The sequence below is a fragment of the Suncus etruscus genome, chromosome 14, assembly GCF_024139225.1.
Source record: "Suncus etruscus isolate mSunEtr1 chromosome 14, mSunEtr1.pri.cur, whole genome shotgun sequence".
NCBI lineage: Eukaryota > Metazoa > Chordata > Mammalia > Eulipotyphla > Soricidae > Suncus > Suncus etruscus.
Window position 1 is genome coordinate 96,511,305 of NC_064861.1, and position 23,408 is coordinate 96,534,712.

General features: G+C 60.5%; 2 protein-coding genes across 2 annotated transcripts; both read right to left on the bottom strand.

Annotated features, from left to right (window-relative positions):
• Positions 1-961: 961 nt before the first annotated feature.
• Positions 962-13,124, bottom strand: PPP1R12C (protein phosphatase 1 regulatory subunit 12C). The gene is made up of 22 exons (XM_049787123.1): positions 12,774-13,124; positions 9,484-9,614; positions 9,260-9,378; positions 6,842-7,001; positions 6,595-6,739; positions 6,025-6,099; positions 5,360-5,430; positions 5,135-5,262; positions 4,962-5,035; positions 4,730-4,888; positions 4,594-4,661; positions 4,180-4,266; positions 3,940-4,030; positions 3,764-3,847; positions 3,629-3,689; positions 3,471-3,556; positions 3,342-3,382; positions 3,192-3,255; positions 2,987-3,091; positions 1,807-1,857; positions 1,627-1,677; positions 962-1,550 (listed from the first exon to the last, which is right to left on the bottom strand). The coding sequence occupies exons 1-22, from the start codon at positions 13,122-13,124 to the stop codon at positions 1,464-1,466; spliced, it is 2,289 nt and encodes a 762-aa protein (XP_049643080.1). The 3' UTR covers positions 962-1,463.
• Positions 13,125-14,489: 1,365 nt separating this feature from the next.
• Positions 14,490-20,647, bottom strand: TNNT1 (troponin T1, slow skeletal type). Its single transcript, XM_049787108.1, is given in 11 exon segments — positions 14,490-14,535; positions 15,267-15,307; positions 15,868-15,958; positions 16,230-16,339; positions 16,579-16,692; positions 17,230-17,307; positions 17,520-17,636; positions 17,817-17,880; positions 19,912-19,936; positions 20,262-20,292; positions 20,615-20,647. Coding segments are annotated over 11 exon segments (750 nt in total).
• Positions 20,648-23,408: the final 2,761 nt, after the last annotated feature.

Consider the following 23,408-nt stretch of genomic DNA (forward strand, 5'->3'; position numbering starts at 1 on the left):
TGGAGAGAAGGATGGGTGGATGGACGATGCATAGGATGGAGGAATAGGATGAGTGGATGAATGGATAAGTATGAGTGGATGGATAATGGATAGTGGAAGTACATGAGTCAATAGATGAATTGAGTCAATAGATGAATAAGTCCCATAATCTCTCCAACTACCATTTTTTTTGGGGGGTTAGGGTTTGGGCCACACCTGGCAGTGCTCAGGGGTTGTTATTCCTGGTCTGTGTTCAGAAATTACTCCTGATAGGCTCGGGACACCCGATGGGATACCAAAGATCGAACCCGGGTTGGCTGCATACAAGGCAAATGCCTTCCCCACTGTGCTATCACTCAGACTCCCACTTTTTATATTTTGGGGAGGCTACACCCGGCAGTGCTTAAGGGTTCCTCCTGGCTCTACACTCAGAAATCACTTCTGGTAGGCTCGGGGGACCATATGGGATGCTGGGGTTCATTCGAACCACCATCCTGTGTGCCAGGCAAACACCCTACCTCCATGCTATCTCTCCAGCCTTACACCCCCTCTTTTTTTTTTTTCGGGCCACACCGTTTGATGCTCAGGGGTTACTCCTGGCTAAGCGCTCAGAAATTGCCCCTGGCTTGGGGGAACCATATGAGACACCTGTGGATTGAACCTCGGTCCTTCCTTGGCTAGCGCTTGCAAGGCAGACACCTTACCTCTAGCACCACCTTACCGGCCCCCCTTTTTTTGGACCCCCCTTTTATAAGAGAAGAAAAATCCCAAGGTTTTCTATAGATATGACCTCAAATCTGAAACTTCGGCGGCTGACCCCAATATCTTTCCTAAACATCAAGGCCAGGCCCCCTCTCCCCAGCGTGTCCCGTACAGCCTCTGAGACATCCTGGCGGCCTGCCCCAGGACTCCTGCCCCCCAAAACACACACACACAAACACACACTCGCACGCGCGTTCCACAGCAGTAGGGACAGAGCGGCTAGGTGGCAACTTCACAACTTTTATTGGCGGTGCCCGTGCTTTGTCTTGAAAATACCTTCTCCCCCTGCCCCAACGGCAGGCGGGCAGGGGGCAGCAAAAATAGAAAGGCACCCCCATATTGCACTTGGACCCACGTCGGCCCACTGGCCGAGGCCGGCGGCACTCTTGGCACATTCTCGGATCCCTGCTCGGGGTGGGGAGGGGGACGGTGGCATCACACGTGAAGGGGCACTTCTGGGCGGGCGGCCGCTTGGTCCTGGCACTTCCTGGTCCTGCCTCCGACCTTGGGACCCCACCTGGAGTCTCCTGCCTCCTTCGGGGCCTCGGAGGACCCCCCTGGCTCCCGGGGGGGCTTCTTCCCATCACAGCTTCAAGGTCCAAGGGGAGGTATGGCTTCTCGAAGACGCCCCAGCCCCGACCCTCGTGGTGGTCCAGCGGGGGGAAGGGTGCGTGCGGCAGAAGCAGCTGTAGAAGAGGGGGTGCGGGGGAGCCCCTCGGGGCTCACTTGGACAGTTTGCTAATGACGCGGATCAAGGCTGCGTTCTCGTCCTTGAGCCGCTGGTTGTCAGCCCGGAGGTCGGACAGGGCCTGTGGGGTGGCAGGGGGTCAGCGGGGGGCGCTGGGCAGGCTGACCCCAGGCCCACAGCACCCCCTTCCTCTTCACCTTCAGCTCTTCCTCCAGCTCCGACGCCTTGCGCTCCAGGGCCCTGCGCTCCTGCAGTGGACAGGAGAGGGCGGGCAGTCAGGGCGGGGAAGGGCAGAGTAGCTGCCCCCACCCCTGCCAGGCCTAGGTGGCTGTTCGGGGGGGGGGGGACCCCAGGCCCTCCCAGCTGCCCTGACTCACAAATCTCTCCAGCTCCAGAAGGGCCGGCCTTTCTGCGAAGCGTTCATGCTTCTGGAAAAAAAAAGAAAGAAAGCCCAAGGGTCAGAGGGCCCGGAAAAGGCCAGAGGGGGACAAGGCGGCCTTGTTGAGAACCCATCAGTGTCAGGGCTGGGGAGAGAATGCAGTGGGGCGAGCAGCTGCCTTGCATATGGCTGGCTGGGGTTCGATCTCTGGCATCCCTTTTAGTCCCTGGAGCACCGCCAGGAGTAAATCCTGAGTGCAGTGCCAGGAGGAATGACCCTTTAGCAATGCCAAGTGTGGCACAAAAACAAAACAAAAAAAAAAAAATCGGGAGGGTGGGGTTTGGGCCACACCTGGCGGCGCTCAGGGGATACTCCTGGCTCTGCACTCAATAGTTGCTCCCGGCAGGCTTAGGGGACTCCATGGGATGCCAGGGATCCAATCAGGGTCGGTCCCATGTTAGCTGCATGCAAAGCAAATGCCCTACTGCTGTGCTATCGTTCCAGCCACACAAAAAATTAAAAAAAGAAAATAGCACAGTGGATGGGGCATTTGTTTGTTTTGTTTTTATTTCGTCCACACCCATTTGATGCTCAGGGGTTACTCCTAGCCAAGCGCTCAGAAATTGCCCCTGGCTTGGGGGGACCATATGAGACGCCGGGGGATCGAACTGAGGTCCTTCCTTGGCTAGCGCTTGCAAGGCAGATACTTTATCTCTAGCGCCACCTTGCTGGCCCCAAGGACGGGGCATTTAAATGCCTTGCATACAGCCGACCCAGGTTCGATACCCTGGCATCCTGTATGGTCTTCCCGCCTACCAGGAGTAACTTCTGAGTGCAGATCCAAGACTAACCCCTAAGCATTGCGGTGTGGCCCAAAAACCAAACAAAAGAATCCAGGACAGTGCACCTTGAGGACAAACCCCACCCCTCACGGAGACCTCCACTCTAAAAGGGAGGAACCAGTGACAGGCCCCAACCCTCCCTGGATCGCTCCACCCTTACTAGTGTTAGTCCCCCCCCTGAAGGGCGTGGTCAGCTACAGACCACACCCGCCATCAAATAACTCCACCCCTGACTGATGGGTCCACCCCGAAAGGGCACTGGTCAGCAGGAGGCCACACCCATTATCGAGTAGTCCACCCACACTGGCTAGTCCTTGCCCTCCCCGCGCCCCTCACCTGGGTGGCCCGCTCCAGCTCCACTTTGAGCTGGGCCAGCTGCAGGGTGGTCTCGGTCAGGGCCTCGCGCAGGCGCTGGTTCTCCAGGCGCAGCTCCACATACAGCTGGGCACGGGAGGGGAGGGGAAGGGAACGGAGGGGCCGGGGTCAGGCAGAGCCGCACAGGGCAAGGCCTCTGGGGACACCCCGGGGTTGGGAGGCGAACCTTCCGGAAGCTTTCTGCATCAGACTCTTCCGACTGGGCGTCCGGGGGGTCTGGGTCCGGCTGCCTGCGGGAGGAGAGGCCGGGTGGAGGCGGGCAGGGTCGTCCACCAGACTCGGACCGCACCAGTCCTTCCCGATGCATGCCCCTTACCTGCTTTCGGTGCCGTCTCGGGCCAGCTGGGCCTCCTCCCCCTGCAGGTGAAGGGGTGACAGCAGGTCAGCCCTCGGGGGTCCACCCCACTTGCCCTGGCCAGCCCCCCTATGTCCGGCCACCCCTCACCTCCGCAGGCCCCCTCCAGTCCTTGCCGATTCCCTCTTGCTGCTCCTTGCCAGCCTGTGGTCCCTGGCCCTGGCCGTCGGGCACCTCTGCAGGGGAGGAGTGGGGTCAGCCAAGGTGGTGGAGGGTCCCCCAAACATGCCCCGGTACCCAGACCTCACCTCTACAGTTGGGGCCATCCAAAACATCCAGGCCAGGCACTCGCGGCCGCCGAGAGGGGTCCTGTGGGCAACCGCAGGGTCAGAGTAGGCGGCCTCGAGCACCCACACCCCGCTGGGTGCGCCCTGCCCACTCACCTCGCTCTGCTGGCTCAGCTTGTCTGGCTCGGCGGCCTTTGAGGCCACCTTCTCCGCCTCCTTCAAGTCGGTCAAAGTCACACCCTGTATGGGAGAGACCGTCTGAGCAGTCAGGCCAGGCCCGGCCCACAGGAGCCCCGTCCCCCCAAGACCCCGCTGCCACCAAGCTCTGGCACCTGGGTGGGCCTCCGGGACTGGCGCATGAGGCGGGACCGAGCCTTCCTCTGCGACTCAGACTCCTCGTCCCGGACGGGCATCTGGTAGGACCTGTGGGGGGAGCCCCAAAGTCTGGGGGTCACTGGGCCTCGGGAACACCCTCCACCCTGTGGGGACATTCCCTTAGGAGCAGACCACTGAGCCCTGGAGGGATGCCTGGGGTAGAAGACAAGGTATATGTTGGGGGGCCGGCTCTTCACCTCCACCGGTCCCGGGAGTCCGCTGAGGGTGCTGGGGCGGCCGCAGGGATGTTTGGCTGCTCTGCTGGGGCTTCGGGTTCTGGAGTCCTGGGGTAGGGGAAGGAAGTGGGGTCAGAAGATGGGGCCGCAGTCTCCAGAGCCACCCACCTGCCCCCAGTCAAGACCAATATCATCACAGGCCACCAGAGTGCAAGGCTGGGGAGCAGGGCTGTGCGTGCCACACAACACAGAGGTGGTCAGAGAGGCTGCCTGGAGGAAGTGTCATGGAGCACAGCCCTGGGTGGGGTGTGTGGAGACTGCAGAGAGCCTGGGGCCTCACAGAGCTCTAAACTGAGCCATGGGAGCAAACCAAGGCCGAATGTGGGGGCCCGATGCACCGCATGGAGGGACTCGGGTCCACGTGCTCCTACTCACGGGGCAGACGGCTCCTGCTCCTTCTGGGCAGGGCTCGGGGAGATTCTGGCCACACGGGGCTCCCTGGCCTGCGGAGAAGACAGGAGGAAAGGCAGGTGTCCCCCTGGAGACCCGGCCGCCCCCTCCCGCGACTCACCTGAGCCGGGCTCGTCTCCAGCCCTGAGGATGAGGCTGAGCGCTGCAGGCCTGTCCCCAGCATGTCCGAGACGCCCGTCCGGTCCGAGAGTCCCAGCGTCCCTGCGCTCCCCGTCTTCCGAAGGCCAAAGCGCTTTGAGGGGGAGGCCTCGAGAGGAGGCTGAAGAAGGGGGGTCAAACACTTATAGGGGCTGGGCACCCCGACCCCGGAGCCCTCTGCCACCAAAACTCACCACAGGGCTCTGGGGGCTTGCAGGAGCTACGGGGGAAACACCATTGAGGGTTCTGGACTCTGCAGGAGATGGCCCTATGGGTGGAAACACGGAGGGTCAGAAAAAAGGCCAGCCTTCTCCCTCAGACCTGGAGTTCCATCCCTCAGACCTGGGAGTCTTGGCTGTACCCCTACCTTTTGGTCCCTCTTCCCCCTCCTCATCGTCCCGGATCAAAGCGTCCCCAGCCCCCTCGGGCCTGCGTTCCTTGGACAGATCCTGCAGGGAGATTTTCTCGCGGCTGCTGAGCCGGCACACGGAGCTCCTGGCAGGGGAGGGCAGGGGGTGATGCCCGGCTGGCCCACTCCCACCCACCCGTCCACCCGCCAGGGCTCCCCCACCCTCGACCAAACCGGCCCCACCTTCGGTGCTTCATGCCGCCGGGCCCCTGGGGCTCCTGGCCCCGGTTCTGGGAGGCGTCCTGGCTCCGTAGCTGCAAGGGGACAGGGGTGTGCTGGGAGGACAGGCCACACAAGCTGTGACTCAGTTTCCCTGCAAAAGCCCTTCAGTCTAGAGAGGGCACATGCATCTCCGTTCTCACGGTCTCGGATTCCCTCCACAGGGCACTGGCTGGGAACCTGCCTGCTGCAGCCTTGCCCAGAGTCCCCCCAAGTCAGAGCCAAGCCCAGAGGTCACTGCCCAGCTCAAGGTCCTCCTGGAAGCTCCAGGCACTGACTGAGACACAGGGCGAGGTGCTCCCGCACCACTACCGAGAGCTGCTCAGAATGGACAGGTCTCCATTTTAGGGATGACACAGAGCACCCGGGCAGGGCCAAGTCACCCCTCGCTGCCCGCCCTTCCCTCTGCAACCCGGCAATAGGACCTGCGCTGGAGGTCGTGTGAGGGAAGGGTCCAAGGGTGATGATGCCTAGCCCAAACCTCATACACCAACCCCCGGTCCACCCAAGGTGGCTTGGCGCTGGGCCCGCCTTGTCCCACCCTGCCCAGCTGGACACAGGGTGCAGCCATGGGTGGTGTGTGTGTTGGGGGGGGGGGGGTTTTCCCACCAAGGAGCCGCTGCACTCACGTCCTCCTGCTTCTGGGCCAGCTCCTCCAGCAGGCTCAGCACCTCCTCGTCAGCCAGGTCGCAGGGACGCTGGCCCTGGGGGTCGAAAGGGTGACGCTGGATATGTGGGATGGGGGGGGTCCCGGCTCCTACTACACATATACCAGGGGAACCCCTGGACAGCTGCACACGGGTGAGACCACGCCTCCACTGCCCAAATTAGCATAGCCACGCCCCAATGCAAACCCACTTGAGCAAGACAGCCCCCTCGTAAACCACGCCCACCGAGAGGCCACGCCCTCCATCACATTCGGGGAGTGCGCCAAGGCCACGCCCACTGGAAGGTGTCGCCCAATCCAACTTCTCCTAGAGCAAGTTCATAGCCCCGCCCACACCAGCGAGACCACGCCCCCAAGCCCACCTTCCACGATACCACGCCCAGCTCCCCGACAGAGAAGCCTATCAGGAAAGCCACGCCCACTGCCCGCCTCCCGCGAGGCCACGCCCACCGTGAGACCAGAGCCAGCGGACGCAGCGCCGAAGCCCCGCCCCTTCCCGCGAGGCCACGCCCCCGGGCCGCCCGGTCCTCACCGCGTGCGTGAGCGAGTCCATGCCGCCGCCGTGCTCGGCCAGCAGGCGGCAGGCGTCCTCCACGCCCCAGTGCGCGGCGGCGTGCAGCGGGGTCCAGCCGTCCCAGTCCCGCAGCTCGGGGTCGTAGCCGGCCTGCAGGAGCAGCCTGGGGGCCCGGGGGCGGCCGGCAGGCGCAAGGACGGTCCCCGCTGGGCTCACTGACAGGGGGGCTCCTGCCCGACCCCCAGCCCGGCCCGGCCCGGCTCACCTCATCACCTCGATGTAGCCCTTGGCGGCCGCCACGTGCAGCGCGGAGGCGCCCGTGCGGGGGTGCCGGGCCTCGGGCATGGCGCCCCCGTCCAGCCAGCACCGCGTGTCCCGCAGCAGCAGCTCCTCCTCCGCCCTCTTGGCCGCTTCCACGTCCACCCCTGGGGGCGCGGGCGGGGGCATCAGGGTCCGCCCGGGGGAGGGGTTGTGCCGTCACCGTGCCTGGGCGAGGCGCCACCAGCTCCCACGACCACCGAAGCAGCGCTGTCACCCGGCAGCTGGGTCACGCCTCCCCCAGGGGCCTTGTCAAAGCCTCCGCCGGCACAGAAGGGGCCTCGGGGCCCCTCCCAGGTACTCAGAGCCAAGCAGGCACTGCCCAGGCCAGGGCGGGCAAGCACCCCAAGCCCACAAAGAAGAGCCAAGAGCAAGACCAGAGCACAGAGCGGGGTGTGGCCCCCAAAAGTCTTTTCTTGGGAAATCCCAGGGGCAGTTCTCGGCCCTCTGGGTCATGAGCGTCCAGCGAGGCTCGGGGGGACCACCTGGTGCCAGGAATGGAAGGAAGTGTGGGGCTGCAGTGGTCACACTCTTCTCACACCCCAACAGTGCTCAGGAAGCCACACGCCGGGCCTGGACTCACTAGGGAATGGGTGATGCGCAGCAGGAATGACCCCTGAGTCACCGGGTACAGCCCAGCCTTGGGGGCTGCCCTCCCCAGAAGTTGATGGCTGCCAGGCCCAGGGCTGCCCACGGTAGGGGTCTAGCAGAGGGCACGCATCGCCCTCCAAGTGCCCAGACTGAGGCCGGCTGCAGGCCTTTCCCCCAATTCTGCAGCCTGACCCTCCTCCCCACTGGCTGTCCACGGGGTGACAGGGAATCCAGGAAAGGCAGAGTGCCACCTTCTGCCCAGGTAAGCGGTGAGGCGGGACAGGTGCGCCATCTGCTGGCACCAGAGCCCAGACCAGCCACTTCCTCGGGGCCTCCGGAGAAACTGGGATGGACCTGGCCAGGCAATGCTGCGAGGGTACCCATCGCCCAAGCTCACCACTGCCCACCACTGCCCTTGTTCATTTGGAGGTATCCAACTGCCAACTTCCTCGGCGCCGCAGGGAACCCCATCCTGGGGAAGCGGCCTCGCCCACTCTCACTCCCCTTCCTGTCCCTGGGTCAGTCCCGGAAGGACCCGTTTGTAAACCCTTTGCTTGGGCGGGTCCCAGCGAGCAGGTGGCATTTTCCAAGCAGGCCCCGTTTGGCAGGGTCAGGCCGGCCACAGCGATGAGCAGGCCTCTCGTGATTGCCCAGTTCCTAAAGACAAGCACTGCTCCCCTTTCTCAGAGCTGGACACGAGTGCAGGCCCAATGACCAGGGCTGTCACCTGGCCCCTCTGCCTGCATTGCTACAGTTCCATGGACATCCCTGAGCCACTAGTGTCTGGCTTAGCTCAGGGTGGCAGCGTTCCCGGTTGCAGTGAAAGGCTCTGACTGTGATGGGGGTCTGGAGAACGATGCTTGGTTAGTCAGGCCACCGGTGAGTGCCAAGGGTAGGTCACGCTCAGCTGCTGGATGCCTGATAAAGGAGCCCTAGAGCATGACAGGGCAACAAGGCCCCCGGATCAGGCTGTGCCTGCAGCCCACCCGACTGTGGGGTGCTGGTCATATTTGTTAAATGGGGGCAAATGTCCATGTTAAACCTACCATCCAGCCCCTGGACCCTGTGATGGACTCCTAGTCCCCTAACCACCTCCTCTGCCACTGATCTACCAGAGTCTAGTAGAGTCACAGCCACTTGGACAGATGGAACCTGGGTCCTGTCTCACCCGTCTAGGCCACCCCCAGTGGTGCTCAGAACTGCTCCCAGCCCAGTGCTCCAGGGACCACATGCCACTGAGGACTAAACCTCGGGTTCCTACGTGCAAAGCCAGTGCTTCAGTCCACTGAGCAATCCCTGTGCCCACTTTTGTGTGTTTGTATATGTGTCATTTTGGGGCCACACCAAAAATGAGGCGCTCAGGGATTAATCACTCCTGGCAGGCTCAGGGGACCCTTTGGGACGCTGGGGGATTGAATCCAGGTCAGCTGCTTCAAAGCAAACGCCCTCCCTGCTGTGTTATCGCTCCAGCCCGTCTGTGCCCACTTCTGCGTGGACAAGGACCCTCCCTGGTGGTGCTCAAGCCAGTCAAATGCCCAGTGCTCAGTCCTGGCAGTGCTCGATGGCCAGCGGGCACACTCTCAGGGCGTCCTCGGGGGTCCCTATGATCCCTGCACTCCATCCAGCTCGAGGCAGGTGAGGACTCCCCGCCTCACTGTCACCCGTGGGTCCCCGAGTTCCCAGCTGGCCTCGCTGACAGAGCAAGTCGGGCCTGGCTTGACACCTCTCGGGGGGACCCTGCACCCGCACCCCGGGGTCGGGGTCGGGAGCCCACCTCGGCGGGCTATCTCGGCGCGGAGCAGCCCCTCCATGGCGTCGGCCTCGGCCAGGTCCAGCGCCAAATCCCCATCGCTGTTGACGGCGGCCACGTTGGCGCCGTGGCTCAGGAGGTACCTGGGGCACAGAGGGGAGGGGAGGGGAAACATGGGAGCAGGGGTCAGCAGGGCCGATCTGGCCCCCACTGCCGCCGGCTGGACCCCAGTCCCCCGGCCCGCTCACCGTGCGATGTCCAGGTGGCCGCAGGAGGCAGCGACGTGCAGCGGTGTCCAGCCCTCGTTGTCCGCCTGGTTCACCGTGGCGCCCTGCTCCACCAGGAAGCGCACCACCTCCAGGTTCTCGTCGATGCAGGCCTGGGGGCGGGGCGAGCGTCAGCCCCGCCCTCCGTGGGAGGGACCAAAGGGGAAAGCACCACCCTCAGTGGGAGGGGCCAGGGACCTCTGCCCTATGAGGAGAAGCCTGGGTGGCCAGCCCAGCCAATGAGTGAAGCCGTATGGGAAAGCCCCGCCCTTGGTGGGAGGAGCCAGAAGGGAAGCCCTGCCCCACAGTGGGCAAGGCCAAACGACCTTTCCCTATGGGGAGGAGCCAGGATGGCCAGCCTGCCAATGAGTGAAGTGTATGGAGAAGCCCCGCCCTCAATGGGAGGGGCCAAAAGGACAGCCCCACCCTCGGCAGGAAGAGCCAAAAGGTTCTTCCCTATGGGGAGAAGTTCGATTGGTCAGCCCTACCAATGGGTGGGGCCGTACGAAGCCCCACCCTCAATGGGAGGGGCTAAAAGGTCTTCGCCTATTGGGAGGAGCCAGGATGGCCAGTCCTGCCAATGGGTGGAGCCGTAGGGGTGAAGTCCCGCCCTTAAAGGGAGGGGCCAGGAGGGGCAGTCCTGCCAATGAGAGGAACCGTAAGTGAAGCCCCGCCCTCGGTGGGAGGGGCCAGAAGGGCAGCCTGACCCCCTAAGGGGCAGAGCCAGAAATGCCAGCGATGCCCAGGAGGGCCCAGAATCCGCCCCCATCCACCTCTGGACCCAGCGGGCGAAGCTGGGGCATCTCCTGGGCTGGCAGGCCCAGTCCCCACCCAAGTGACCCCCGCAACCTTGGAGCCCAGCGAGCAAAAGGGACAGCGGGAGTGGCCTCCCGGGACCGTCCCATCAAGCCCGGGTCGCAGAGACCCAGGCCCCGGGCAGGCTCCAGCTCCGGGGAAAAGCAAAGCTGGGGAGCCCCGGGGCAGGTCCCCCGAGGGAGGGATGCGCCCCCCCCCCCCACACCTTCACCTCTCCCGGCCGGGGAAGGGGGAGGAAGCGACGAGGGCCAAGAACATGAAGTCATGGAAACTCGCGGTGGAGGGGGGCACGCGTGCCCTGGGAACACGATGAACTCTGGGCTCCGTTTATTTCCACGCGGTCGGCATGGCGACGGGTGGGGGGGCGGCCTTCCCTTTCTAGGGCCTGTGGCTGCCCAGGCCTCCCGGGAGGACCTCTGGCCCTCGACTCTGCTCACTGTCCCCCGCACGCACCGCCCCACTTCTTGCCCAGCTGACCAGGGGAGCCAGGCTGGGGCTAGCAAGGACACTCATCCCCTGAGCACGGACCCTGGTGTCCCAGAGTCTTGGAAATAAAACAAAGTCAGCGAGTGGCCAGTGACCCAAAGCAGGTCACCCCAGGCCCTGCTGAAGCTTCAACCCCCCCCAAACCTGCAGGCCACCTGCAAAGTTGGATGGGGTACCCCGAACAGGCAGGTGAACAAGGACCCAGGGTACAGACCCTCCTGGGTGGGAAACAATAACAGAGGACCATGGGGGGCCACAAACCAGGACCTAGAAATGGCCTCCCACACACATGCGCCCCTTCTCCACCATGCCCTGCCAGGGAGGGGCTGATGACAGTCCTGCCTTAGGGATGGGGAAACTGAGGCACAGAGCACAAAAGACCTCAGTGGGACACAATGTCGTGGAGGGACTGTTCCCGGGCTCTGACAAAGGCCTGTGGCCACCATCCCCAACACCCCATCTGAAACGGGATCCAGGGGTGTGGGGGATCAGGGCATGGCAGGGAGGAGTGGTGTCTGAGTCTCTGGCAGATAAGCCCAGATTCTGGGGCACAACACAAGGCGCCATCCGGAGGAGGCCAGGCCCCTTTGTGGGAGTGGACAGGGGTCAGAAAGGGAAGAGAGCAGACCACAAGAGGCGGCCAGGCCCCCAGAAGGTGACGGGGTGCAGGCAGAGGCGAGAGGTTGGCCCACAGCCAGACACAGGTGCACCGACTGCCAGGAAGAAGGGGCAGTCGGAGGGCGGCAGAGCAGAACGGAGGACGGGAGCTGGACAGGAGCAGCAGGGCTAGGACATCACCCCCTCCCAGGCCTGGGAGAAGGAAAGGAGCTGAGAATTAAGAGGGTACAGGGTGTCCTCATTTGAAGGAACGCCTGGATCAGGGGCACAAGCTGGTGCAGATCCTAACGAGGGGGCACAGGGATGGGCGAGACAGCAGAGGGGGAGGCAACTGAGTGGAGTTAAATATCCAAACTTTGGGTCCCCCGAGACCCACCAGGAGAGGAGCCCCGAGCACAGGGCCAGGAGGGATTCTTGGGCAGTCAGGAGTAATCCCTAGGCACAGAGCCAGGAATGATTCCTGAGCAGAGAAGTGATCCCTGGGGCCGGGGAGACAGCATGGAAGTTAGGCGTTTGCCTTTCATGCGGAAGGATGGTGGTTGGAATCCCGGCATCCCATAGGGTCCCCAGAGCCTGCCAGGGGCGATTTCTGAGTGTAGAGCCAGGAGGGACCCCTCAGCGCTGCCGGGTGTGACCCAAAAACAAAAAATAAAACGAAACAAAAAAAGAAGTGATCCCTGAGAACAGAGCCTGAGTGAATCCCTTGGGGACAGAGCCAGCAGGGGCCACCCTGGGCAGCTCCAACTGTGGCTCCAATCCCCCCTCCCATCCCCTTCCACCCCACCTGACACGGAAGAAGCGACAGTGAGGACAGCGTGTCCCTAAAACAGCGACAGATGTGGGGAAGCCAGGGTGAAGACGTGGTGTGAAAATGGGGTGCAGATGGCGAGATAGGAGATGGATCTGGATGGCGGTGTGAAAGGGGGAAGCCCAGCCAGGCTAGAAGGCCGGGTGTGCTGCTGCTGCAATGGGGTGATGGTGCGGGTGAAGGCAGGGCCCGGCTGGGCTTGGGGGGTGCAGGGGGGCCGCGTCAGTGTCTCCAGGAGAAGAGAGAGAGAGAGAAGCGGTACCTGCCTGGCAGGGCAAGCCAGCGCGACAGGAGGAAGGGGGTGACACAGTATGGCCAGCAGAGGCGGCCCAGCCGGCCAGGGCGTCGCGGAAAGAGGCGGCAGCGTTCGGAGGCAGAGCACAAGTGGCACGGACGAGCCCAGCCGGGGCGGCCAAGGCGGGCTCCCGGGAGGGCGCAGCTGGCACAGCTGGCGCAGCTGGTGCAGCTGGTGCGGCGGCGGCGGCGGCCGGGGCCGGAGAGCCGGGGTCCAGGGGTGCTGACCCGGCGAGGGGTCGACGCTGACCTGGTGCAGGGCGCTGATGCCGTCGGCGTTGGTGGAGTCGAGCACGGCGCTGGCACCGGGGCTGGCACCGGGGCTGGCATCGGGGTTGGCGCCGACGTGGGCCGCGGGCTGGGCATCGCTGCGGGCCTGGGGCTGGGCCTCGGGCCGGGCCGCTTGCAGCAGCATCAGGCGCGCCTCCTCCAGGTCTCCGCCCGCGCAGGCCGCCAGGAACTCGGCGGCGCGATCGAAGCGCACCGTGCGGACCCGCCGCGCCCCGGGGCCCGGCTCGGCGCCCGCCCGCGCCCCCCACTGCCGCAGCTGCTCCCGCCGCCGCTCGCGGGCTGCCGCCCCCGGGCCGTCCTCGCCCGACATCGCGCCGCCCGCCCGCCCGCCCGCCCGGGCGGCCCGGCCCGCAGCGAGCCCCTCGCTCGCCCCGCAGGGAAACCTCCCTCCCGGTCACCGCCCGGCGTGTCGCGTCATCACGCCGCGCCCGCCCGGACGCGGGGCACGCCGGGATTTGTAGTCCTTTCGGTGGACGACGGGCCAATGGCCGCGCGCTCCGGGCCCAGAGCATGCCGGGAGTTGTAGTTCGCTCGCCTTGTCTTCCCTTCTAGGCGGTGGCGCATAAAAAGATAGGTCCTGGAAGGGAAAGGATTTGGAAGGCTCTGCGCCCTAAATAAATAAAGCAAAAAGGAACGAATTAAGAAATGAATAGGGATAGAATGATAAGTAAGCGGCTACGGGGAATAATATGTCTTTGGGGTTTTTTTTTTTTTTTTGGTTTGTTTTCTTAGGGGGTGGGCCGCACCCTGCGATGCTCAAGTCTCTTTATTTACTTCCTGGCTGTGCTTTCGAGCCTAACGGTGCTTGCTGGGTGGGGGAGCACATGGGATGTCAAGGATAGAACCCCTCCTGGGTCTACTGCGTGCAGACTTCTGGGCTGTCTATCGCTCAGGCTGCAGCCTAGTCGGTTTTCTTCGCCTCGTGAAAATTAGCCTGGAAGTTTGCAAACTCTGTTCCAGGCCACCATAAGCATGAAAATATAGGGAGTTTTTTGTTTTTGCTTTTGTTTTAATTTGTTTGTTTGTTTGCTTGCTTTTGTTTTGGTTTGGTTTTGATCTTCTGGGTGCCTGTAGATAACTGAGCCCCATGATACGGATGGAAAATGGTTCAGAGTGAAAGTGTGAATCGATGAATGAATAAATGCAAGGACTCCTACGGTGTGCAAAACTGAGTCTGAAATCCCAAATTCAGTGCAAACCCACAGCCAAACCTAGAGCATGCTCTCCAGGTTTAAGGCTCAAAGGCCATGACACAGGGAATAGTTTCAAAGCACGCTGGGGATTTTAAAGCAGGTCCCTGGCCTCAGTTGGCCAAAGACTCATTTGGTACAAGGTAGAGAACAACAGCAACAACACCATCACCCCCAAAAAAAGGTAAGAGAAGGGAATAGGAGAGACAGTTCATCAGGTAGGTTGTTTGTCTTGTACACAAATAACCTGGATTCAGTCTCTGGTACCTCATATGCTCCCACAGGCAGCACTAAGATCACACTGAGCAAAGAGCTGGGAGTCAGTGGTGTGTACCACTGGCGGTGGCCCCAAACTCTCCCCCAAAAAATAAAAGATCAGTCTGTGTGCAGATAGATTATGGCGCAGCCTTTATTTGAAGCTTCTGATGGGATGAATACTCCAGGCTCTGGCACCTTCTGATGGCCCTGAGGTCTGCTGGGAATCCTCACTTCCAGCGGCCTCCAACGCGGCCCTTTCCTGCTCCCTTCCGGCTGCAGGAAAAGAAATTGGGTGTCAGTTAGTCCCCAATAACTATGCCTGCCCCAGTTCAAGTAGTGCACCCCCAAAATACACCCGCCCACCTAGAGGTGAGGTAGTGGACCTTAGGGGGATTCAGTATTTGGGGTGATTTCCGATGGTCATGGGGATGCAGGTCAGCATGATGGCCAGGGGCTGGGGGTTGGGGTTGGAAATGAATAAGAGGCTGATAGATTAATCCAAGAATGCAAGGCTGAGTGAAAAAGATCAGAAAAGGGAGGCCACAGACAGAAGCCAGAGAGGCCAGATGAGTAAGAGAGCTGCAGCAGAGAAACAGACTTTGACCTTGGCAGGAACTGCAAGGTTGTGCTTATAAGGGAGGAGTATAGTCACGGGGCACATGGAGAGAGACAGTTGGAGGAGTGGAGCTATAAGGGTTGCATTTACAGGAGCGCAGTTAGGAGCGCATTTACAGGGGTTCAGTTCTAGAGGTGCAATTGTAGGCCGGCTTTTCCACTCCTCAGCATTCCAGCAACTGCTATTCAAGAGGGTAGTAGACCAATGCACAAGGAAAACAGACACGGGCCAGTCTAAGACTGCTGGGCACTGGCCAACTGCGGTGTCCGGCAAAACTCAGAGTTAGAGCAGTGTACAACGGTGAGGACATTTTCCTTGAGTGTGGCAGGAGTGATTCCCGAGCACAGAGGCAGGAGTAATCCCTGGGGCTGAGGCTCCAGACACTTACAACTTCTGGGCATGGCTGATGCGGTTGTACAGCACGTTGATCTGCAGAAACAAGAATGTGATGCTGGGGAGGCCCCGCCCCTTCCAGAGCGCCACTTCCAGCCACAGGCCACGCCCCCAGCAAAGCCCCGCTCAGGTAGCAAGTCCCACCCTATCACAAGCGCTGCCCAGCATTGACCACGCCCCTCGTTGAGCCATGTCCCAGAGAAGCCACGCCCATATGAAAGCCCCACCCACAGAAGTCCCATCTGAACAAAGCCACGCCCAGGTGTCAAGCTCCTCCCTATCACAAGCCCTGCCCAGCAAAGACCATGCCCTCTTCTAGCCCCGCCCATAGAAGCCACGCCCCATGGGCGCTATGTCCTAACGAGGCCACGCCCAGATGTCAAGCTCCGCCCTATCTCAAGCTCTGCCCATGCTGGCCACGCCCCGTCCTTAGCCCCACCCAGAGAAACACATACCAATAGGAAACCCCGCCCCACAGAAGCCACGCCCACACAACAAGCTCCATCCTATCACAAGCCCCTGTCCAGGGAAGGCCACGCCCTTCTCTGGCCACGCCCAGTTTCAGGCCCCACCCCCTCTCGGCCCCGCCCGCCCACCTCGTACTTCTGCTGCTTCATCTTCTCCATCAGATCAAACTTCTCGGACTCCAGCTGGTGGATCCAGCCCAGCAGCTCCTGCGCCTTCTCCCTGCGGGGCGTGAGGGGTGAGGGGTGGGTGGCCGGTGGGGCGTGTGACCCCACAGTCAAGGTTTGTGAGGCCCATCTCCCCTCTAGGGGCGCCCCTGTCTGCCTGCCCCGTACCCCCACGTGTCTGCACCTGCCAAGGTGTTCCTAGGTTATCTCAAGCATCAGTCAAGGACAGACAACTGCCCAAAGCCACACAGCGCGGCAAAAGCGGGCACCCCACAGCACCCCCGAGGGGTGAGTGTCCCCGAATGCTCGAGTCCCCACGGGCCTACCTGAGCTGCTCTTCCCCCAGGTGCTCGATGTCCAGAGGCTTCTTTCGGTCGGACAGGATCCGAACTTTCATCTCCCGCCCCGTCTGGCGCTTGCCCCGCTTCTGCTCCGCCTGAGAGAACGAAGGGGTGTCCTGACAGGGGGTACTCCCCTCCAAAGGACGCCCCAGATCGGGACGTAGGTCTGTGCTCCTGACCACTGGCTCCTTCAGCCAGGGGCTCCCGCGGCCTCCTTCCTCAGACCAGACGCCGGGCCTCAGCCCCCTGCCCCAGATCAGGAGCTCCAGGCCCAGCCTCCGCCTGCAGCCAGGGGGTCCCCACAGCCTCCCCCCAGACCAGGCCCCCAACTCACCCTGCTCAGGTAGCCCCCGCAGTGGGCGCCCATGCTCGACAGGACCTTTTTCTTTTTGGCTTCGTCCTCCGCCCGCCTCTTGGCCTCTTCCTCCTCCTTCCGCATCTTCTCCTCCTGCAGGAAAAGGGGTCACCAGCCTGCTGCCTGAGTCGGGTGTGACTTCGGGGGGTCTTGGGGGCCCAGCATCAGACCAGCAAGTTCCACCTTCAGCCCCGCTCCTCTGGCGATTGGCACATGGTGGCACCACACAGCATTGGGAGGGCCACTGCGCCCTGCTCCCAAGTGCCAGTTTTTGTGGGTGAGGGTGGTAAGAGGAGTAATGGGGAGCTGGGAGAAGCCTGGAGCAGCCAGAGATATTTCGGGGTCTGGACCAGGAGGAAGAACCAACTGGGGAGCTCTAAGGTGTGGATGCCGGTTGCCACACTTAAATCTGTAGTTCCCCCAAAACTGTGGGCTGATCTGGAGACCCCCCCAATTTATACTAGGGCATCTGTGCAGATAAGGGGGTGTAGATGAAAGGGATGGACACAGGTGAAGGGTATAGATGAGGGGTGCAGGTGAGGGGAGCACAGGTGAAGGGGTACACAGTTCTGGTCCAGGGGTGCCTAGTGGCAGAAGGACTGGGAGGGGTTGGGGGCCGGGGACACCCACCGCCAGCTTCGCCTGCCTCTCCCGCTCCTTCTCGGTCCGGACGCGCTGCTGCTCTGCCCTCTCCGCCCTGCGCCGCTCCTGGAATTGGGATCCACCGAGTGAGGGGCGCAGGCCCCGGTCACCCCACCTGCCCGCCACCCTTCCTGGGTGGATGGGGCCCAGCCAGGCAGGGGGGCTGAGCCACTCTGTCCCTTGGACAACAGGGGGAGTCCCCTCCAAGACCTCAGCACAAACCAGACAGAGAAGGACGGGGTTCGGGAGCAAATTGGGGACCCCCGGACCCCACTCACGATGCGATCTTTCAGCGCGATGAGCTCCTCCTCCTCTCTCTTCCGCTGCTCAAAGTGCACCTCGATGAGCGTCTGCAGCTCCAGCAGGTCCTTCTCCACGCGCTTCCGATGGATGTCCTGGAACGGAGGGGCCAGTCCTGACCCCCCAAAAGCCAGCGCCCCGGGACCCGGGCACCCCCCAGCCAGGATGCGCGCTGGACCATGCACTTGCGCGGGGCGTCCAGCAGTGGACAGCACGGCGCCGCGCCCTCATCAGGACCACAGCGAGGGACGCGAAGGATGCTCGGCCGGACTCACGTCGAAGTCCACGCGCTCCCCTTCAGGGATCTTGGGGGGCAGCAGCGGGGCCACCAGGGAGCGGCTGCGGGGCAGAGTGGAGGGTCAGGGGCTGGTCCAAAACACCCCCCATCCCTGGGTACCCCATTAATTGGGAGCATCAGGGCTGGAAAGACAGCACAGCGGGAGGGCGTTGGCCTTGCGCGTGGCCAAGCCAGGACAGACACGGGTTCGATTCCCAGCATCCCATATGGTCCCCCGAGCCTGCCAGGAGAGATTTCTGAGCCTAGAGTCAGGGGTGACCCCTGAGAGGTGCCGGGTGTGGCACCTCTTGTGGCACCAAGATAATAATAATGATAACAACAACAACATAAAGTTTTTCTTCCTTATAAAGCATATAGATGGCACAGCGGTAGGGCATTTGCCTTGCACACAGTCGACCCACAAGGGACCCGGGTTCGATTTCCAGCATCCTATATGGTCCCCTGAGCCTGCCAAGTGCGATTTCTGAGCGCAGAGCCAAGAGTGACCCGTGAGCGACACCCAGTGTGGCCCAAAAAATTAAATAAATAAATAAATAAATAAATAAATAATTTACTTTTAAAAAAATAACTGGGAGCATCTTTGTGACTGTCTCTCCTCTGTTACCTGCTCTCAGGGGTGAAGCTGGGGGTGGGTGCTAAGCAAGGCTCGGCCTCTGTGGACACGAAGGACCCCTGACTCGCTAGGTGAGGGTGGACCCCGACTTGCCCACCCCTTGGGCTAGCTCCTGGACACTTTTCTTCTCCTTCTTGTTTCTTTTTAATTTTAATTTTTATCTTTTTTGCTTTGGTTTTTGGGGCACACTGAGCAAAACTTCTTTTTTTATTTTTTATTTTCTTTCTTTCTTTCTTTTTTCCTTTCTTTCTTTCCTTCTTTCTTATTTCCTTTCTTTCTTTCTTTCTTTTATCCTTTCTTTCTTTCTTTCTTTCTTTCTTTCTTTCTTTCTTTCTTTTTTTTTATTGTCCAAGATTTTTTTATCCAGAAGGAAGCCCTGAGCACCGCTGGGAGTGACCAAAAACAAAGAAAATTTACTCCTGGTGGTCCTTGGGGGACCATATGGAATGCAGGGGATTGAACCCAGGTTGACTATGCACAAGACAAGCTTCTCCCCAATATTTTATTGCTGAGCCCTCCCCAGATGCTTGGGAGTTACTCCTGACTCAGTGCTCAGGAGACCACAGGGTACATGAGATGGAATCCAAGCCTTTACCTGCAAAGCCTGCACCCAGCAGCCCACAGAGGTTACTCCTGGCTCTGCATTCAGAAATCACCCCTGGCAGGCTCAGGGGGACATATGGGATGAAGGGAATCAAACCTGGGTCTATCCTGGGTCAGCAAGGCAAACGTCCTGCCATTGTTCTATTGCTTAAGTTGTGTTTTCGCGGTACTGGGGGTGGAACCCGGGGCCTTGCTCTGCACAGCAAATATTTTACCACCTTGAAGTACCCTCAGGTCTGTTTCTAGAGGGGCTGTTGCTTCAGTTTGGGGGTTTTGGGACCACCCTCTGCAGTGCTGCTGGCAGAAGGGAGGGAGGGGCTCTCAGTGGTGCTTGGGGACCAAACCTAGGTATCCTTCATGCAAAGCCTGTGTCCTCCCCCTAAAATCCGCCTGGCCCCCTCCCCTCAGGGTTTCGGGGCTCCTGGTGGGTTGGCTCTGTGCTAAACTATGTGTCCCAGGCACGTGCTCTGCCACTGAGGCTGACTCTTCAGTCCCTCAAGGAGAAGTTCACCTAGGGGGGGATGGAGGAGCCAGACTCAAACTAGGGGTCCCACACCCTGACCTCCTCCTCCTCCTCTGACCTGGAAATGGGGGCAGCACCTCTCCCAGGAAGCCTGCCTTGATAGCCCAGGACACAGACCAACCGGATCTGGGTCTGTTTTACCCATACCAAGCCACGGCAGCCTGGCTCTAATGTACCCAGCCCAGGGGTAGATTGGTGGGGTTTGGGGAGCGTGTGTCAGAAAAAGGCCCCAAGGTGCTGGTCTTGGTCTCAATCTCCCCATCTGCTGTTTTCTCATAACCCATCTCTGGAAGGGGAACCCATGTGGGGGGACCCGGTGCCTCTGGTTCTCACCTTGGCTTGGGGCGCCGAGTTTCCTCTGGTTGGGGGTACAGAGAGAGAATTAGCAAGAGCTCTGCCAGGCAATAAGGAAGGAACCCCAAACCCTGGGTATACACACCCCAATGACCCCAGACTCCCCCTGCTGCTCAATTCTATGGGTTATGGCCAGAAGGGAAAGAGATGAGGAGACCGGGTCCCCCAAAAAAGCAGCCGTGCTCACCTCACTCTGTTGGGAGAGAGGCAAGGATTTGGGAGTGTCAGGGAGGGGAGACGCTATGAGAGGAGCCTAGGTTAGTCCCCACACCCACCCCTCAGCCCAGGATAAGAGGTCCCAGCCCCCAGCCCTGCCATTTTGAGCTCACCTTCCTCTTCTTCTTCTTCCTCCTCCTCCTCCTCTGCTGGGCAGGGAAGAGAAGGGTCAGGAGCTGCCACTGGATTCAGACGGGATGCTGGGGATGGCCAGCTCCCAAGGCACAGCCACATCTTTTGGGGACCGTGGGCAGCTTTCCCCTGGCCTCACAGGGGCCAGGAGCACAAAACTCAAACTCGTTCTTTGGCTGGTAAGAGCCATTCACGCCTCATTGGGGTCCCCAGCCAGCGCATGAACCACTTACCTTCCAACAGATCCCTGGAGATGATGGGGAAAATAGAAAGATGGGGTGAGATGGGGGTCCCCACTTCTACACGACCACCCCCAACCCACCTGCCCCATCACTCACTCAAATTCTGGAGCCTCTGAGTCTGACATGGTGGAGGATCTCGGGGGTCAGAGAGCAGAGAAGAAGGTGGGGAAGGTCTGATGGAGGAAGCTGGGTGACAGCTGGGTCTGGGAGAAGAGGCTGGGCTCTGACAGCTGGAGTTGAGGGACCCCCAAGTCTCCACCCAGGCCAGGCGCTAAAGTCTAGTGGGGCATAGTCCCTGCTCCCCAGCTGTCCCCTTCAATCTGGTGATGACTGGAGAACTTGATCTGGGGTGATTAGAAGGCATGTGGGGACAGACAGTGGCCTGAGACAATAACCGCCCCACCCCCATGGCTATTCTGGGGGGATGTCACAGATGGTGCCATAGAGGACACCGAGAGAGAAGGGATTGGGGGAGTGACCAGGAGCATCAGTCCCCCTCTCAGCCCATCACCCCCCATGTCTCCACACGCCTCACCTTCAGACCTTTATCCTACTGCCTGGACCCCCAATCTCTGAGTTTCCTGCCCCCAGGCTGAATCCCCAAAGCTTTTTTTGTTGTTTTGGGGCCACACCCAGTGGCATTCAGGGGTTACTCCTGGCTCTGCACTCAGGAATCACTTCTGGTGGACTCGGGGGACCCTATGCGGTGCCAGGGATTGAACCTTGCAAGGCAAACACCCTCCCAGCCATGCTATTGCTTTGGTCCCATGAATCCCCCCAATTTTTTTTTTTTTTTTTTTGGTTTTTGGGTCACACCCAGCAATGCTCAGGGGCCACTCCTGGCTCTACGCTCAGAAATCACTCCTGGCAGGCTCAGGGGACCATGTGGGATGCCGGGATTCGAACCACCGGGATTCGAACCACCGACCTTCTGGATGCCTTACCTCCATGCTATCTCTCTGGCCCCGAACCCCCAAATTTTAAGGCTATTTGTGATGATCCCTGCTTTGAGGATGAGCAAGTCTTCCTATCTCTGACGCTGAGCCCCTCATTCTTGGTTTGGAGTATCTATTGTTTTGGGGTCTCACCCAGACAGCTCAGGGGCTACTCCCAGCTCCACTCTTGAAGATTATCCCAGGTGCCAATGACACTGTGTGATGAATCTCCCACTTGGCAAGGCTTCACCCCTCCAGTCAAGGGCTCCCCATAATGCACTCCCTGACAGCTGGAACCTCTGAGCTCTTGACCCTTCTGTCTTTGCCTCTCCTAGACCCTGAATCAGCCTCAAGAACCTGGCCCAGACACCAAACTCGGGGCCAGATCACGACACCCCGTGTTAATACACCCTGAGTTCTGCACTCTCACTCACAAGTCCTCAGCTCTCAAGTCCCCTATTCCCAAACTGCAAAGCTCTTCCTGACACCCACACTCTAACGTGGCGGCCAAGACCAGCCTCCTCTCCTTCCTGAGATCCCCTTGGAACTGTCAGGGACACCCCCAAATCCTGTGCTTTTCCCTCCATCGTTCCCCTACAGCTTGAGTCTCCAAACTCCAGACTCTGGTTCCCCCTCCCAGTACCCCCCATCTTTCTTCATTACCTAACAATGCTGTGTCCGCAGAGGCTGAGGTGTGGCCAGTCTGCAGGGGAGTTGACACCCCTTTATATTCCACCCCAGGGGCGGAAGGCAGCGAGGGGCGGGACCCACATTCCTGTCTGAGCCAGACAGGGCTATCTCTGGCCCCTTTCTCTGCCCCCTTACCCCACCTTCCGGCTGCTCTGATCCAACCCCCTCATGTCATCATGGAGCTTGGGCTTGGGGACCCCGCTGCTGTAGCATGCTGGCATTTCGAGGGACGTGCTGAGAACCAGGGTGCCAGGACTCCCTCCAGCTGTCTCAGCCACATGCCCTGGGTCTCCCCCCTCCCCGCCAGCCCTCACCCCTTTGTTTGCTACCCCAGATTTCACCCTGGTGACAACAGGCACTAAAGCTGGGAAACAGGTGTTTGGAGGAGGGGAGGGGATGGAGTGTGACACACACACACACACACACACACACACACACACACACACACACACACACACACACACACACACACCCGCCCCATGCCTGCAGCTGCTCTGTCTGAAGCTTCTCTGGTAAGGTGGGCGGGTGCCAGCCTGCTAGATTCTCAGACTGTCCCCAGCCCACCATCTAGATGCTTCTCTGCACCTCGGGTTGTCTGTCTGTCTGGGGCTCTCTGCCTCTCCCCACACCTCTTCTTCATCCACCCTGCTTGTCTCTCCAACAGTTTCCTTGTTTTGTTTTTGTTTGGTTGTTTTTGTTTTTGTTTTTGTTTTTGGACACACCCAGCAGAACTCAGGAATTATTCCTGGTTCTGTGCTCAGAAGTCAATCCTGGCAGGCTTGGGAGACCATATTGGATGCCCGGGATTGAACCCAGGTCTGTCCCAGGTCGGCCGTATCCAAGGCAAAAGCCCTGCTGCTGTGCTATCGCTCTGGCCCCAGTTTGTTCTTTTTTGTTTGTTTTGTTTTGCTTTTGGCTCACACCCCGTGGCGCTCAGTGGTTCCTCCTGGCTCTGTGCTCAGAAATCACTCCTGGCAGTGCTAAGGGGGAGACCCTATGGGTTGCTAGGGATCGAACCTGGGTCAGCCGCGTGTAAGGCAAAAGCCCGCCTTGCTGTGCTATATTGCTCTGACCTGAGTTTGTTTTGTTTTGGGGCTACACCAGGTGGTGTTTAGGGGTCGCTCTTTTTCATTGTTGTTGCTTTGTTTTGGGGGCCATACCTGGCGGTATTCAGGGGTCATTCCTCACAGTGCTGGGGGACCCTATGGGATGCCAGGATGGAACCTGGGTCCTTCCTATTGCATTTCCCGATGGAGGTTGT

Coding starts and splice junctions, on each gene's coding strand:
- PPP1R12C (XM_049787123.1), bottom strand. CDS start 13,124: ATGTCGGGCGAGGACGGCCCGGGGGCGGCAGCCCGCGAGCGGCGGCGG. Junction 9,615..12,773: donor GCATCAGCGCCCTGCACCAG/GTCAGCGTCGAC, acceptor CCCCGCCCCCAG/GCCTGCATCGACGAGAACCT. Junction 9,379..9,483: donor GGCCACCTGGACATCGCACG/GTGAGCGGGCCG, acceptor TCTGTGCCCCAG/GTACCTCCTGAGCCACGGCG.